General features: G+C 28.0%; 1 protein-coding gene and 1 long non-coding RNA gene across 3 annotated transcripts in view; one reads left to right on the forward strand and one right to left on the reverse strand.

Annotated features, from left to right (window-relative positions):
* Positions 1-2,831: 2,831 nt before the first annotated feature.
* Positions 2,832-19,550, reverse strand: part of LOC112684621 — a 73,545-nt gene continuing 56,826 nt past the window's right edge. For both annotated transcript variants that reach the window (XM_025556234.1, XM_025556233.1), the window contains exons 6-11: positions 12,198-12,352; positions 5,906-6,090; positions 5,393-5,657; positions 5,142-5,323; positions 4,753-4,961; positions 2,832-3,105 (exon numbers count right to left, since the gene is read on the reverse strand). In XM_025556234.1, coding sequence (XP_025412019.1) covers positions 2,960-3,105; positions 4,753-4,961; positions 5,142-5,323; positions 5,393-5,657; positions 5,906-6,090; positions 12,198-12,352 — 1,142 coding nt within the window. In that variant the 3' untranslated portion in view covers positions 2,832-2,959. The remainder of the gene's footprint in view (positions 3,106-4,752; positions 4,962-5,141; positions 5,324-5,392; positions 5,658-5,905; positions 6,091-12,197; positions 12,353-19,550) is intronic.
* Positions 10,360-12,093, forward strand: LOC112684622. Its single transcript, XR_003148721.1, has 2 exons — positions 10,360-11,141; positions 11,687-12,093. It is a non-coding gene; the product is annotated as an uncharacterized LOC112684622 (long non-coding RNA).

Raw genomic sequence — 19,550 nt, forward strand, 5'->3', positions numbered from 1 at the left:
TTTTCTGAAAAATAAAATGTAAACTATCTGTTTTTGATCATTCTGACGTTTGACACTCAGTTCTATTTTCAGCTATGGAATATCTTTGTTAACCCTAACCTAACCTAACCTAATCAATGATGCCTTGGACGGCGACGAACTACGTGACAACGTGATTAAGATGAGAATTATTTTAATTTTATCAAAAATGACTTTGCAGGAGAAAAGTATAAAAACGTTAAAAAACTGGTCGAACAAGCAAAAATAATCAGAAAAACTGGAAATAAGTATTTTTTTTAAAAATTGCTGAAAAAAGCAAAAAAGAGACTTTCAAATTTCATAATTGTGTGTGTTATAACTTGACATACACTTCTATAGTACTCTGCTACATTTTAAGTCAATCTATAAAAATAAGCAAATGCTTTAACTCTTGAGTCCTGATGATGTATATATTATTATGATTTTCAGTATCAGTACCAATAATCAGTGGTAACATCACGGTCAATGTTGAATGAAATAAATTGGGCTTTTTCTCGGGCCTAGACTCAGTGTAAAATCAAATAAAACACAATTGTAACTTTCAAAACACAGACAGATGTTAAAGAAGAACTACACACAAGTTGATTGTAAGTGGATCCGGCATTAGGTTATAAAAAAAAAAAACCACAAATATTAAGGATTCGCCTGATTTAAATATTACCAACGATTTTACTTGTAAATGTTGAGCCTGAATTAAAGAAAAAATTTGAGTCGCTTCCCCCTAGAAGTAAATCTAAATACAACCCTGGAGAGTGATCGTATCATTGACACCGTTTTACGTTGCGGCGGGAATCAGGCATGAGCAACAAATGTAGGGTGGGGTCAGCTTGCTTGTCCTAAGTACTGTTGGTTTAAGGGCCCCTTAAAGCTTACGAAAAATAAAAAAAAGCCATGAAAATATGGCCGGGCGTCAAATTTTTTAGATCCAGCATTGCGCCTACTCCGCCTAATGAGTAATCCGGCACTGCCAGTAACAAGTTGTACATGCGAAAGGATATTTTCCAAATTAAGTATTGTAAAAAATAAACTCAGATGTAGGTACTATGTGCCAAGATAGACTAGAATCATTAATAATTATATTCACAGAACAAGAATTAGCTTGTAAATTACATTTTAATGAAATTATTGACGAATTCAATAACATTATTGCTTTTAAACGTCGGTAATTATTAAGAGAAATTGTATATATGTATTTAATCTAACTTTTCTAATGCTTACAACTCAAGTATAAAAAAATATTTAAAAATACCTAATAGTCATTTATTTTTCTATAAATATCCTTTAATTTAAAATTTTTATTTTATTTAGACAACAATTTGGCTGTGGCCATAATACTACAGACTTTGGTTATTTAGACACAGATTCTTAAAAATTTTAGTCAAAGTTCAAATACAGCTAACTTAACCTATAACATTAATAAAACTAAATAATAAAATATATAGATGCACAATATTGAATATATGTAATATTTTAAATACATCAATGGTAATTTAGATTTGTTTCATTAATTTGAATATGTACCTGGTGTTCCAATACATTTTTTTGTTAAGGTTTTATTTTTTTACTATCGCATATTTCAAATAAATTTATTTTACAAGATACCTAATAATTTTGGTAATAAAAAATTTTATAGTACTAGATCAGTGGTTCCCAACCGGGGGGATTTACCCCCTCTAGAGGGAATTTAAAGTTGGCTCGGAGGGGGGATATAGTGATGATAAAATTACGAAAATAATTATGTTCATAGACAAACACATAGGGAACCGGATATGCCCGAGCACCTTACTCCGCTGTACGTTATAAATGGGTCCCTACAATGTTGTAGTTATAGTTAAATACATTTTTAACATGATGATGTTTTTTTCATAATTAATTAATTGCTAACTATTATCTTCATATTAAAAATTGTAGTCTATATATATAAAAAAAAAATATAAAATTAAAAAACATAGGCAATAAATATTATTGGTATTCTGTCATATGCAATTGCGACAAGTTTCTTTTAAAACTTTACTACAGTTACTTAATTTGAAAGAATTTTAATTAAAAATATATAACTAAAAATTTTAAAATTGTACCAATTTGCAATCATAATAATAATAATATGTATACATTTTAAATGTATAAGTTAAATTATAGTCGTGGCACGAAGAGATTTCTTAGAAAACTAAGGATAGTTAATAACTATGAAATATAAATTGGCAATTCAATTTCAATAGGGTTTTTAGGACCACAGCATATAATTTAATTAATAATACAATTTATAAAAAATATACTTTATAGCACATATTTTTTAATATATTTATAGGTAAATATTTCCCAATGTATATAAAAGCTATGTAGAATTACATGCAATTTATTATGCCAAACAAAAGAGATACCTTAAACTCATTGAGAATTGAGTTATATTAATCGTGATTTTAAGAAAATCTTAAGAGTTCTCTTCTTATTACTAAGTAATTAAACAAAATTTATATTTATCTAATTATAATAATAATAATAATGATAGTAATACAAAAAGTAAAATAAAAATACTGAACATTTATCAAAAAAATAAATAATAAGAGATGTACATTGTACATATAATGTACAAATATATAATATGTAGTTTACAACTTTTTGCGTAGAACACACTTAAGTATAAGAGCTACATGTTATATACTATTAATCTTAATAAATGTTTCGTACAAAATTTGAGTGGAAGACTGAAACAACATTATGGTATAAACTCTTTGTTTGTTACACGATTAAAATATTCGTAGATCACAGATATTCTTAGTGTATATAAAAACATAAAAAAAAAACAAAAAAACTAATGATCAAAGTATACGCTGACCAGCAATGTAGTAATAATAATTATAATATACACATATAAAATGAAATAAAAAAAATATATGAAAACATGTTTGAAGAATAAAATTGAATAATAAAAAATTTTATTTTAATTTTTGCTCGCTAACTCTAAAGATGGCCTTAATGTAAGGCAGCCTTCAACCCAAAAGTTTGGTCTATCTAACATTCGCTGCCACAAAGCAATTTCTTTTTCGTTGGAATCCATCCAATCCACTGGTTTACCATCACACATCCCTGAAAAAAGTAATTCAATATATAAATAACAATACAAAATACAGAATTATAAATTATATTATAAATGAAACATTTAATAGATCACAATCAGGACGTAAATTAAATTTTTAGAAGAAAATGATAGTAACTAATGTTATTTACTAACTAATTTTGGTAATTGTTAGTAATTATTTGAGGTATTTAAAAATGTTTTTAATTTTTATTATTTCGTTTCTGATTAAAAAAAAAAAATTCCATTTTATCATTTAGTAAAATTGTTTTAAAAATAAATGTACAAGTATTTAAAGGTAAATAGATTTAGTTTTTTTTCTATTTTTTTAGAATAGCAATAATTAAATTATATTTTTGGGGCGTGCAATATATTGTGATTGAATGACGGAGGTCAGCAAAAACATAGTTACTTTTTAAAAAAAATATAGTAAATTTATTAACAGGGTAAATTTATAATTTAATAGTTTGCTTTATTGAGCCAATGGATTTAAATTTAAATTTTTAATAAGCACATACATAAAATACATTAGAAGGTATAAATAAGATTTCATCTTATCATCATGAAATCGTCCAATGTTTCTATCGATACATATTTCCTCGAACAATAAATCGTTTTCCATCATTATTGAGTTTAATAGTTTTTTTTTTTTAAATTTCGTGTTAAGATTTTTTTTTCATTTATAATTCTGATATCGTTTTTTTTTTTTAAAAAACTGCTTAACGTTTCTCTATTTTTTCATTTTTAACGTATTTCAAAACGCAATATTTCTAAGATGAATTTCTTCATGCCTCAAACTTAGTTTTTTTTATTATTATTAATTTAAATGACTGAACAGTACGATAGACGTCATAACGTAAGTATATGTTTAATATTTATCACGAGATTAATCGGTCAAGCATATATTCGTACATCATTCTTCTTTTTAATTTAATTATTTTTATTAATTGTAATTACAGTTGTTCTTAAAATCCATCATCCACGCGAACCAAGTGATTTATGCGGGCGAATGTCATCATGGTGGTTTCTATGTTTATAGTGTGAAGTACGAATAATTATTTACAATGTAATGAGGAGGTCGAGTGAAAGGTTTAAAACTAATTCTGTGATGATGGGGTACTTAAGTACGTTATTATTTTTAATAGATTATGATTTTATTAAGGATAAAATAATATATTTCACGTGATAAAATTTCGCCTGTTACCATTTAACAAAAACCACTCACATCCAATAATCGAGATTTAAATGAGAACAAAATATAAAAACAACATTTTTAAGATCCAAATTCATACTTTCTAGCTAAGTTATTTGATGAAGATTTACAATGGTGATGGAGGCATTATTGAAGTATTTACTAAGTCGAAGATGGGCGGAGAAATGACTCCGAGAAATTCGTAACACGTACGCAGCACATGTTGTATATAGTGGATAGATTGTTGATAATCAATCTACTGAAGGTTGAAAACTGTTAAAAAAATACCACATAAGAGGTGCTTTGTGGATTGGAAATTCGTCGTAAATGTTGTAGCGGTTTAATCATCACATTCGTTAAGTTCTAACTAAGCTTAACTGCAGACATTAGGAATTTAGATGACAACGGTCAATACAGCAGCAACAGTTTAGTGAGAAAATTAATATATTATTAAACAAAAAATTACCCGAGCCCAATGATAGGCGGACACCTCCCAAGAACTCGTTGCTGCCTAGCCGATCGTGGTCCCAAACAGTCAGTTCCAGACTCCTCTCGGCCAAATCTTCCGGGGATACGTCCCGATACGTGAGCGTTTGGTTCCAATTCGGGTTGCACGTCTTGCGGGCTACGTTGGTCTTCTGTTTGGAGCTGCGACCTTTGTCGGGCAGTAAGTAACTGAAATTAAAAATAAAGGCGTTTCAATAAATAAATAAATCAAAAAAATATAACAATACACGCAATCGTACAGTAAGCTATAAATGCAATTGTTTTTATTTTTATTTTTGTATAAGATTCAATTTTTAGTTTCGATCATATAGTACCTAAAACAAAATCAACTCGTCTAATACAACTCACCTCTTGCAAAACGGGTCGGATGAGCCGTTCGATTTAATTGCTTGAAGGTTCTTTGCATCTTTTACTAGAAGAAGTAACGTGCCTTTGGTACGTTTCTTTGAGTTCGGGTCCGGTGGAACACACTTCAGACCAACGATTATTTCACCTTTAGCACTGATACACATATCTTCCAAAGGTTCAATCTATATAATACACAATCACAATCTTACATACAAAAATATTTGTTTTATTATCTGTTATATAAGTATTACCCGTTCCTGAAGTGGGTAGAACTTAGGTGAAGGATCGTCAAATATCTTATTTTCAAGAGGAAGTTGGACTTCACCTAAGAAATTGTTGCGTCCAAACATGTCCGAGTGCCACACGCTTAGCCACAATATTCTGTTATTGAGCTCTTCTAGAGGTAAACTGTATTTCAGCACTTCATCGAATATTGGGTTCATCGTGTGTTTTTTAACTCGAGTTTTTCTTTTGCCAGCTTTTGATTTATCAGGCAACAAGTATACTTTAACATAGCTAAAATGAAAATATTATTCAATCGATATACATACACATATATGATTATAAATAAATAAAAATAAAAATGTTTTAGAATATGAAAATAAGAATATTTATGCATATTTTTAAACAACATCCATATCATAATTGCTTGAATAACAATACAAGTGATTAATTTTTTTATCGTAGGAAAAGTAGTTATCGTAAGATAACCATATTTAATTACACAATAATAAGGTTAGTCTGGTGTAAATTGAGTTACTTACGGGTCAGATCTGTTTCGTTTGGGATCGGCTGCTGCCAGATCACGACAGTGTTTGATATTTATTTCAAACTGAGCAGCTTTGTAGTTATACTGAAGACCGAATTCTACTTCGCCTCTAATGGCTACTGTACCGTACCTGCCTTCTCCAGCACCTGAGTACACGGATGCCATAGAATCGCTTCTGGTCTGTGAAAGATATTTAAAAAAAAAAAAACCAACGATGAGACATAATAATACTTTTATAGCTCTGCAGAGCGTTGTTAGGTTTGTATTCCTGGAATATGACGCGCGACCAATTTAATACGTCCAACGCGAAACAAAATCAATTTACGCTCGGTGAAAAAAAAAAAAAAACGTTAAATCGTCATCTGCGGTCTAATGACAACACGGTGACGTGCAAAAACCATTCGATCGGATAGCTGTAATTTTCGACAATTCTAACAGGCACTATGGGTCTTCACTCTGAATAATGACAAACATTATGAGAATTATTTGTATACCTTGTATTATATTTTAACGTATACGTTATAATATATATTATATACTCGTATATAAATAAAACGTGTGCGCTATTAACCTTTTGGTTACGACGACCTTTGTTGTCCGCAGCGAAGTTGAAGTGTGGTATTTTGAAATTAAAATTATCATAAATTATCCATAATCAGAGAGACCCTACTAATCGTCCGATTAAATGTTATATACAACGACGAAACGGAACCAGGATTCGCCGAACTCGTTAAAAACACATATTTAAACCCGCGCTCATGAACTGTGCGATTTCGTTTTTGTGCTTAACTTTAACGTAATAATTATTCGTGAGACGCAGTGATGGTATCATAGACCCTAATTTAGAAAGGAAGAAAATATGAACGAAGAATGCAATGAAGAAGAAGGGAAATATCCTCGTCAAGACCATTAAATGAAATATACGACAAACAACTGATTCCTTAGGCGACAAGAGACAATATATACCTGTAGAAGTTTAGAAGCGGCGATTAACCGCGTAGTATGAGTTTTTTTAAAATTAATGTACACCCGACCTGAATAAAAGTTCGCGTTCAGTACGTACTTATGTATGAATAATTTAAGTATGGTATGGGTATAATTTAATATATATACGGGTGATGTACAAACACGTACATTAAGGTGTAAAAGCGAAGTGACTTTGACGATCAGATAACGAAAAGGAAACTTTGAAAGTTATATTGACGTTGTACCATAAACTACGTCAATAATATAAGAAAAATCATAAAAAATTCAAATCTAAGAAACAAACTTACAAATAAATATTAATTGAGTTTTATTTATGTAAAATGAATAACAAAGCTAGCAAGAAAACTATATGCAGTAATTACGTAATAACTTTAAAGGAAAACTGTAACAGTTTAAATAGATATATGGTGTTAATGTAAAAAACTATTTTGCATTGTTAAAAATACTCGTACTATAAGGTAAAAGTATCAGAAAAAAATCATAAGCCGTATGTAGAAAGGTATGCCGAGAGGATGTAATGCGCAACATTAATCTTCTTCTAAAAAGACAAGCGTAACGCGGGCAATTTTAGTAGTAAATCGATACTACAGTTTTTCCATGAACCTATATAGTTGAATTAAGCAAATATAGTTATTATTGAATTTATACATTTAGATCAATTATAGATCAATAACTGTGAACTTGAAATATATAATATTAAACAAAATACAATTACGTTTGAAGATGACTAAATGTGTTTTTTAAAAATTATAAAATAGGTAAATGATCTATAATCATACTACGTATATAACATAACTGAATTCAATATTAATGAGGTACCTACTTATTTATCTACATATATTATCTGATTATGTAGTTTGTAAGATAAAGAAATATGTAACTATTACATTAATTTAACTAAACGTATATAAAAGTGAATGCAGTAAAAAGGATTTACTATGTAAATAAAGTGGAAAGGAAACAATGGAAAAAAATAGACAAACATTGCTCAGCGAAGTTATTATTTTCTTAGAAAAAATTAAAATTAAATAACGTTGTAAACATATTGATTACATATGACTGGCGCAACATGATTTATATTACAGTGGTCATTTTATAGTAATACATGGATAAACAATGAAGGATATTGTCGAAATTATACACTATAAAAACTAATATAAAATTATTATCCATGTATAATTGCAGTTTTATAATATTAAAAATATAGTCTTTACTTTAAAATGTTATTAAATAAACAGAGTTAATTTATTACAGTGAACTTTTGGAGAATTCGATCAATATATAATAATATTTAGGGATAGGATGTTTATGAAATTGTATATTTTTTATATTCATCTAATTTAATGCAGACCTGGATATAAATTTGATTCATATCTTACTGAATCAAAGAATACTACTTTTGTATATTTTATGGTTTTAATATTTTAAATGTATATTTTAAGGATTTTAAGAATATAAATGCTTATTTGGTTTATTTTCGAACTTTTTTAAAAATAATTTAAATAAATGATAAATTATCGACTCGTATAATTCTATTTGTGCCTTAAATATTTTTAGATTTAAGTTTGATCAAATTAAAAAATCATTGTACCACAATTATAACACTTATATTTTAAATTAGTATATAACATTGAAAAAATATATAATATAAAAATAGCAACTAATAAAAATTAAAATACTTATAAATTATAATAAATTTTTTAATACTAACATAAACACAAACAATTTTTAATACTAAAGGTAAAATCAATTTTACTCTGCATATTTTGGTGTTTTTTTTATTTTATTTTTTTAATGCATATTTTGTTTTTTATGCATATTTGGTAATTTTTATAGTGTATACATACATGCTACAGTATTTGAAGTGCATAAACATTACAGTCCTAGTAATAATTGTATTACCACGTAAAAACGGTTTATAATTTCTGTTACCACTAGTTTTCAGTAGTACTGGGAATCGAAATAATTTCAAGATCAAATAGATTTTATACATTACATAAGTATTGTATAGCGAATGTTTCATTCAACGAATACATAGTTAAATTGTAAGTGAAATGATGACAATACCTAATAAACGATAAAAGTCAAAGATCAACATCATTCACTTATGTTAATATTACAATTTACGGTACTAATTTTGTAATAACTATTATGTGACAGTTTTTCGTGTCGTTAAATTAGTCTAATGGAAGTTTTATATGAATCATTAACCTAAATAATATTGCATACTGTTATCGTTTTTCATACGTAATCTCGTCGAACTACAGCTAAGTAGGCCACAATATATTTTCACGATGACGTCGTGATTTGTTTTTGAAAATCCGGGGCAAAGGTAATAGGATATGTGTCGTATATACGATGAACGATGGAACGAAATTGTACGTATCGAATGATGCTATCAAAGCTGTGATATCGTCGTCATCGTTTGTTAAATGTTTTTTATGAAAAATAATTTTATAAAAGTTAATGTGTACATTTTTTGTTTTATAATTTTTCTAAAATTGTTGATGTATAGAGGCCATACAGACAACGGAAAACGGCGCCACGTAGTGGACAATCAGTAAACTAGTTACTAGCAACAGTTTCGTACTCGGTATATACAAATTTCACTATTAAGTGTTAATATTTGCTTATTTTACTGTTTTATTTGAACTTTCCTTTAACAATGAGCGAAAATAAAAAGAAAAGTGGCCAAAAAATGTGTTGTGTTGTGAATTTTAGCAATACATACAAGACTGGTCATAAATTATTTAACTTTCCAAATCGACAGCATAAAAAAGAACTTAAAGAAAAGTGGGTAAAAAGTATTAAAAGAATGAAGTTAGTATTGTTTTTGTCTTAACATGTGCTAATATTATAGTACTTTTAATTTTTCTACCAATAATGTGTGTGTCTGTAGTATTGATGGAACACCATGGATACCTACATCCAATCCAGTAATATGTTGTGACCATTTTGTTGGAAATAAGCCAATAAGACATCCAAATAGTCCTGCTTATATACATTTTAAATTTAACTTACATTTTTATATATAAACTTAATGAATAAAATAATTAGTTAATTTGTCTAGCCTTGATCATTTATATTATTATTACTAAATACTGATGGGCATAGGCACAATTAGGTGGGACATGGGGGGTCTTAGCCCCATAAATATTTGGATAGCCCCCTCAAATATTATTATTATTTCAGATATTATAAATGTTGTACATTTCATAAACAAAATATACTCGAATTGCATTTGTTCTAGCTCCCCCAAAAAATTGACCCTAGTTGCGCCTATGCTGATAGGTTATGATTAAAATATTAAAGAAGTTTGAAGTTTTATTTTTTTTAAATACTTTATAATTTATAGTTAATACAATAATACTGCAAACGAAAATAATTATTTGACAACTAAATTAAGATAGTATCTACGACAAATTAAATATAATTATATATATATATATTATAGGTGTGGGGAATGTGAATTATAATATATTTGCAAACTAAAAATTGTTTTTCTTGCTTCGCTCAAAATTTCAATGCTCATTTTTCGATTTTGCATTTTTGCAGACTTTTATTAAAAATATTATGACCAATGAGTCTGAGAATATCATTGCGCGTAAAATCGTCGCTATCAAGTTGTACGTGAGTTATCTCCCCAGAGCGCTAGTTGTCTTTCTGCACGGTGTCTATAAAAATGTAATAATTTATATTACATATAAAATGTGGCTTATATTAAAAAAAATACTTAATATATTGAAGTTGAGTCATCATAATTAACATTAAATGGGTCTTAGTGACAATATTGCATTGAAACTGAAAAAAAGATATCATTAATAATTGGATACGATATAGTACGGGTTTTAATGATCAGTTTGCTTTCCCCCCAACTAGGAAACTTGTTTAGCAACGCATTTTGTACATACATTGTACTACTGAGGATCAGCCGCACTAAGTACTTATGGTGCAATACAAATAACAACGCGCAATATCGAACGTTTTCAAATGCAATAAATCTCATCGGGTCCTCACACGAGCTCGGATCGAGTGTTGTTGACGCGAACATGCGGTCAAAAACGCGATGGTACATTTTCAGCGTATAATCGTCGTCTACAATATCAACTACTACACTACTGCTGCTATTAGGTATATTACATTTACATACAAGTACGCAGCAGCAACTAATACCATGGTTACTGCAGAACAATAAATGCACTACATGGTCATAATTCGATGGGCAATGCAGTTGTTGCAGCGGAGTAAGTATATATATCAGTATTACAGTAAGTGTAACGGTAGTATATTATACAACATGGTAATGCATTTAAAATTGATTTCAAGTTGATATAATTGAAAATTAACAATTATTACAGTCAATAATTGTGGATTAATTTACTTGACATAAAGGGTTCATATAGGGGTATAAGGGGGATATAAGGGCTTCATTTAAGCTTTGGAATTTATCAAATATTATGCTCCAAAATTTATAATAAAACAAACTCATGGCAATTAACTGGTACGGTCTTTATAAACGCGATATAATGGTACGATCGTTAACAGTCAAGGTTTTCCTAAACTATAAAAATAAAATCCACTGATAATACGTATCAATCAATTTACATAGCAATAAGCTCAACAATTTGGTATATCTTCTTTATAGAGAAATAACACGGATTTTAGAATAAGTTATGATATGATTAACGCTTTAGCATTTTTACCACTAAATGGAAGGAACGATTTATTTATATACGACACCAGTACAATTGTTACCATCACTAAAATATTTTGACGAAACGTTTGTTAGTAGGTAGTCAGGGAGCTCGATATTTTACCAATATCCATGGAGTGTACACGAAATTACATGAAATTATGACAACAGAACAATTTTTGTGGAATAAAAATATAATTGTATTTATTATATGTCTCTTCGAAATCATTAAACCAGATAGTAAAATACTGCATGGGCTTTATGTACGCAGTTGAATGGCTCAATCAACTAGGATAGATTTTTAAAAAAAATTGCATCTCACTCAGTAAGAGAGAGAAGGTAAGCATTTAAATAATGTGTTCATATAATATTGTAAATGTAATAGTTTACCTTTGTGTTAAATAATATTTTATGAGGATAAAGAACATGAAATTTTGAGTGTAAGAATCGTCTAATTGCATTGATACTTTTTTGCAAAAAAAAAAAAAAAAAATACAAATATAGTAGAAAAGATTTAAATATTTTACACTCTTATAGTTGTAACATAAGTAAAAACTAATCAAGTACTCTAGAAATTTAAACATGAACAGTTATTGATGGTACTTACCACGCCAAGCGATGAGTTGCTCCTGTGCGGTAGTTTATCCATTTCGTCTTCAAGTTTTGAACACGTGGAATTTGATAAAGGTTCTGATCTGTTACTACAGCCACCACCACCGATCGATGTTCCATCGATGTCGACACCAATAGCAGAACCAGCTCCTATGGAAAATAAAAAATTATAAATGTAAAAAATATATAGTATAGTAGTCTAAATATGATTTATAAATCATTATTAATTTGTTTTTTATTAACACTTTTCAAGGCAATAGAAATGCATCAACAATCTTACACGATTTCATAATTGACCAAAAACTAAATACTGAGAGTAGCATATCGTTCTATGTTATATTTAAGTATAGTTTATCGATGTTAGTTTTTTATACACTTTACAATTATGTTCCTCTATGAAATATATTTTAAGTAAAATATATTAATTATAGTCTCTATTGGGTAAAGTTTCAGGGACTAAATAAAATGTCCATCCAAAAAAGGAATTAATTATAGTTTAAACTTAAATTTTACATCCATTATTTAAAGAAACTTCATCAAACAAAAACATGCATGGACATATTAAATATAAGATAACTTATAGTTATACATAAACAAAAAATAATTTTAACTATAGTAACTTGTTTTTTTTTTTTTTAAATCTAAGCTATTGTGGTAGGATAAGAGAAGTTTGATAATTGATATTTGAATTTTTCCGGTGAATATACCGTCAATTTTAAAGGCTGTACGTCGTATAAACAGTTAAAATCGTCTCATGACAAGAAAACATTTACCAGCTTAAAATCAAATACACAAAACATCTCCAAAAACTCCGTTAAAGGAGGTCAAAGAAGTTTATGCTCAACCTAGGCATAAATCTTATGCTGAAGTCGTTACATCCGATAATTCTTCACCAGACATCATCTCAAATATGATATCACAATTTATTTCTAATTTAAACAATTCTATATTGGCCCATTGATGTCCCTCCTATCCATGGTTTTACACAAACGTTTTTTTCTCTATAGCTAATAATATTTCATGCATTATCCAACCATTTTTTTCATAATATTATACCTATATATTTTGTTATTGTGCAAACAATCTAGTCTCATAAGTTTTTATGTAATATTATTTACCTAATTGTATATTTTATTTTATTGTCGAATTGTTATAATTTTTTATTAAAAGCTATATAAATAAAAAATAGAATTTACTTTCAACTGTTTAAATCATAGCCATTTGGGTAATTATATTTTTAAGATAATATGTATTTAGATTCAGACTAATTTATAATTACCTTAATTATTTGATTAGATTTGTTTTAATAAGATTATTCTGTAGCTAAATAAAAATAAAGTATTATTTTATAATTAAAATTTAATGAATCAGATGAAAAATTAAAGGTAGTACACAATTTTTGAAGCAGTAGAATGTATACGCATTATACATGTTATACATGTAATATGTCTGCGGTTCTATTTATTGCGAAAAAATAGCATTGCGACATACGCCAATATAATTATTAATATTATGTGGTTACAATAATCATCAGTATGGAACTTTGCGCGTTTCACTTCTTTTAATTAACATTATATGATGCCTACTAATTAAATAACGCACCAATGAACATATATATTTGTTCTTTGTTTTTTTAACAGGTCAATGTAATCAACGGCCGATTTTTACTATCGAATTTCAATTCGATCATTTCCACACGTACCCAAGTTTCAGTTACTTTATTTTCCTTTACATTTTTAATTGATTTCTAATACAGCATGGTTGCTAATAAAATTGTAATTTTTTTTTTATTTTATCCTATAAATATTTCTTTTTCTTTTTGCAGTACAATTTTAGTATAAAAAAAAGTTGAGTAGGTGATTAGTTGAATTTTTGATTATATTAAGTACTAATATGATAAATAAATGGTAAAAAAAAGTTTGGTAAAACCACATTACGATTTTTAAAAAAATCTTGCATCAATCAGTAAATACATGAGAATAATTAGATTCACTTACTAATGCATTATAATTTAAGTTAAATTAGTCAGTAGCTATAGCTATAATTATTTAGATACCGACAAGGAGTACCTATAAAACAAATTTTGTGGTTATTTTATAAAAAAAAAAAAAAATTACTTTCACAGTGACAACAAATTATGTTTGTCATTATGATATTGAATATATTTCCATTTTGTATAGCTAAAGAAATTATGTCTAGGAGAAGTAGTATAACGAAAATCGAGGTAATAATACAAAAACGGTTAAAATACCGATATTCTCTTAGAATCCATATTTATTCTTAGTATAACGTATTTGAACGTAATTGTATCCATAATAGTGGAGTAAAAAGGCACGATACACTTTAAAAAAAAATTCTTGGTGTTCAATATTTAAATAATTATTTAAGATTTATTTATTTTATTGGTAAATAGTAAATTTAAAATCTATAACTTCTTCTTCTCCTTCATTTTTCTCCCAATTATTTAGGGTTGACTACCCTTGTCATAGACGGCTGTATGTAAACTGTAGCAAAAAAAAATTAAGATTTTACAATCTGCGACAAAACTGATATGATACATAATACAAAATGCAGCAATTTATTTTATATACATACCTACTATAAATACTATTTATTATAGTACCTAAATCATATATATCTACCTATGTGTACCTATGTATGTATATCGTTTAATTAATTATGAAATGTTGCGTCTTGCGTACAAAGTGGTAAGGTAAATCCAAATATATTTTAAGTTTTAACGAAACATATCGGTAATATAGGTTCCTTAACTTTTGATAATACTAATTATATATAAGTCGACACATATAAAAATTAAAAGTGCAGAAGAAGGGATAATACAAAAAATAAATACAGCGACAACGTAAAAATACAAATTTATTAATGAACAGCCACAAATGAAAGAAGATGGACAAATTTCAAGTTATGAATTTTTGAAAAAATTAAGTTTCAAAAATAAACGATAAAATGTTAACCCTTAGCTACATGCGATCATTAAGGTCTCTTAAAATAATTTTTAGTAATAATAATATTTTTCAATTTTAAAAATTGGTTTTTATTTATTTTTATGCCTAATACTCTAAGTCTTTACACTAATAGCTGTCATAACATATATTATTCTTAATTAAACAATAAACGTACATATAGGTTATCATAACGATATATGTATATTGTATATATAGAAAGTATATATAATAAATTCCTGCAGTTTGTATAATGTATCTTATCGGTTTTGTCGCAGATTGTATAATCTTAATCTTTTTTGTTGCAGTTTCCATTTTTTTTTTAGAAAAAGGTTAATTTTGCCGCAGTTTACCATCTTCCATCATAGACCACCCCATTCGTCTCGATTTTCTACATTTTCTACGCACATACCAATGGCCCTCATTCTCAGTCGTATCCAACCATCTCTTTTATTGTCTTCCTCTTCTTCTTTTCCTTTCAACGTTAATTTTCATAAGAACTCTTACTGCATTTGTGTCCTCTCGTCTCATCTTTCTCATATCTACTTAAATTATATTTACAATAAATAAATTTTTTGAAGTTTCAGAATAACATTACATGGGTACTTTTTTTGAGGAAACTACTTTGAATCTCTCTGAATATCTCTGAATTTGTTTATATATGTTTCTTTAATTGTTTGTATAAATATATTGCATTGGATTTTTTTTTTTTTTTATTGGTCAGGAAGTCTCTAGGCCAATTTATTTTTTAGCTTTCCGGTGGCATTTTCAAGAATTGTTTGGGAGGATATTTAAGAAATAAGTGGATTTTTGTTATCTGATGGTTTGTTATGAAATTTGTTATATAATTAATGAGCTAGACTTTAGGTAGTTTGAATATTTAGTCCTTTATGTACATTTTGATTAGCGGCATACCATGAGTATCCAGTAATTTGTTGAAAACAAATTGACTAAAGGGCTTTTAGTAGCCGTATGCTTAACGGTGGCTTGTCTTCATACTTGCACTCGTATTTGTATGTCATACGATTATATGGGAGTTGGGTTGGCTTTATAGTTGAGTATTTTATTTTTGAGACTGAGTTTCGATTTTAAAATTGGACGGAGGTGGTGAAGAAATATGTTACATTGTTTTTTCTTTTTCTTTATTTAAGATTTAAAAACAACATTTTAGATTTAGTAATAGTTAAGTACAACATAAGGTGAAAGATTAAGATGGGGATAGATTCATTTTCACATCGACCTTCAATTTGTAAATAAATATTATACTTGTAATTATTCATCGCCATTCCCATCAAAACTACACATTTTGAACAATGTAAATTTGATTACTTGAACTTGAGTTTTTATATGAACTGTTTAGAAAAAAAAATGGTATGAATTTCTGATTTTTTTTTATTGAAAAAGTAGTTAGGTCTTACAACAATAAAAAGTTGATCATAAATAATTACAGGTTTTGCTTCGAGGACAGAAGGTATTGTTACATATTAAGTGAAATTTCCTTAACACCACACAATTTACTCACACGTGCATGCGGACATTTGTTTATATTCGTTTACGTTTAGTATGAGAAAGAAAATAATACGTTTAAAAATACAAAAATGTTTTTGAATTATTTTATGAGTAAATTCAATTTAGAAAATACGGTCATTTAAATTAAATTTTGAACTGATAAACCATTGCTTGTAGTAAAACACTAAACTTGTACACATGTTAATATGTAACTTAAATAGTAAATAATATGTGGCATATTTTACACATTTTTATTTTGAATTTTCATAAAATATATGAATAATAATAATAATTTAGATCATAATTATATTATAAAATACATATTATAATACCATTTATACTGTATATGCATATAAAAAATAAATAAAGACAATTTTAGTATCTAAAAATGTTAAACGATTGTTTTTTTTTGAAAAAACCTTTGACATATAATGCTCCTGTTGTTCGAAAAACAGGTTTAAAATAAAGGGAACGTTTTTCAAATGTACATTACCCAAAAAAATGCACGCATTATTTATAATTTAAATTATTCTTCATTGATTTATGATAATTTATATAGCTAATGAAATAAATATTCAACATTTGTTATATTTTCTAAACATGAAATATAGGGTAAAGCAAGAAAAGAGTTAAATGATTATAGAAGTAAAGAAACAACAGTTTAAATAAATATCGTATCGATAGTTCATAATTAAAAGTTAACGTGTTCGTATTAATATTTTCCGACTTAATGGTGGTTTTTTTACACGAGAAATATGATTAAAGGACTTAGGTATACAGTGTGACACTATGATAAGTATAGTAATTTGATTTTTATTTTTTTAAAAAGGGGAGGTATCTCCTAAAGACAGTAATACTGTCCTTTACTAATCACTTTTGCACTATTGTATATACAAAACTATAAAAGTGCGATAAACCTCTTGAGTTCATGCGTAACGACAAAACCGCCATAAAATCGTTTGTTCACAGGAAAAGTATTGTCAGAATTCCTTTTATCTATCGACATGATCGATCGTCGCGGAGCGTGGACATTCAAGAAGGAAACCAAAATGATCCATGATAACAATATATAATAATCATAAAACAGAAAGACACGTTTTATTTATTCTTCCGTATACTTAGTTTTCCGGAGATAAGCGCGATGTACACCGGTATACAACGATTTGAAGACCGTCTCATTACGTGACCATTGTGTGCGGTCTATACATTACCGTTAGGTACATAACGTTGGCACACAAGCCTTGCAAGTACAGATACACTCTTTGAAGGCGTGTCCGACGTTAAAAAGAATAATGTAACAAGCGAAAAACAAATTGTTACTGTAATAGTTTGGCGAAGCTATATAACGCACTTATAGTGTTCCAAATTGTGAACGGGACTAAGGAGGATAATACAAATAGTTTTTGCTCAGATATCGCAGATTACGAGAAATAAAAAAATAAATAAAAGACAGTTACCGTGATTTTTATATTAAAGCACATTTGTTTAAATTTACGTTTTGACAACGGATTATTTGATAAAATAAAATAATTTCGTAATCGTGTCTAAAAAGTTAAAAAAAAAACCATAAGTGATTGTTCTTAAATACTTAGATAGTATTTTTTCAGTAACACATTATACATATAATTTGTATTTTAATACGTTTTTAGCGTAATGGAATCTTGTAAAACCAGTTAAATTGCATCACTTATATTGTAATTAGTTATGACTACATTTATTTAAATCTAAAAATGTATAAACAATACTGCACCATTATATTTATAGAGTACAATAAATATTCGAGAATCATCGATGACTGGGCACATCATAATGAAAATAATAGAATATGATTCACTTGCCGTTTTCGAATGCTCGCGATTAGTTTTTCATAGAACCGCAATTCATTACAACAGCTATACAATTTAACTGGCATAAGAATATGTTCTTTCGCTTTTGTAAAATAGCAAATCACATACATGCTTGTATAACCACACAACGGGAACTAGTTGGTTTCATTATATTATATTTCTCCTGATCACGCTGTGTTGTTGGGTTTTATTGTCAGACTTCCAATAACTATTACGCCGATTGAACGAGAATACACGTGTATAATATAATAATCATAATTATGCAATACAATAGAAACACGAAAAGCTCGGAACCCGAAAGCAATTAGAAATTATTATGCAGTTTGACCGAACTGGTGATTTTTAAAAAATTAAGTATATATATCTTTCATATACGAGGTATACATCAATCGAGGGATAAAAGTGAAATAATATCACGAATATCCGTGACGTTCAAATACTTTCGTGGCAGAAATATACGGTGTGCAAAGTAAAAGTTGTTGTTTATGATTACGCTACATCGAAATATTTTCTAAATGCTAGGAGTAAAACGATAGTATGAATACAGTCATTATATTCTACGTAAGATAATCGCTTAGAATGCTCTTATATATATCTAAGTTTACACACTTTTCTTTCAGTAGACAGTGTTTTGAATAATAGCTACGAGTAACCATAACCTAACCACAATCCATTACCTCGGAATAACGAAGGAAAGTAAAATTAATTGATATACAATTTTAAACAAAAATGCTGTATACAAGGAAATTAAATATACTACACATTAATAACTAATACTATTTGTATAATGGTGAATGTACCATTTATATATTTTCTGAAACAGATTAGGAATTCACAGCGCAATAATACTCCGATGACGTCCTGAATTCTGAAAATCTTTTTAGTTTTTAATCATAGTAGTGATGATGTTTTAAGTATTGCTTAATGCCAAAATTTGATAATTATGAAAATGCTTAGTATAGGTCATTTGCAGTTATATAGTAAGGTATTTCGAGAGAAAATAACGATTACGGAACAATAGAGGTGATG

The sequence above is a fragment of the Sipha flava genome, unplaced genomic scaffold (genome assembly GCF_003268045.1).
Source record: "Sipha flava isolate LNK unplaced genomic scaffold, YSA_version1 252_pilon_pilon, whole genome shotgun sequence".
Taxonomy (NCBI): Eukaryota; Metazoa; Arthropoda; class Insecta; order Hemiptera; family Aphididae; genus Sipha; species Sipha flava.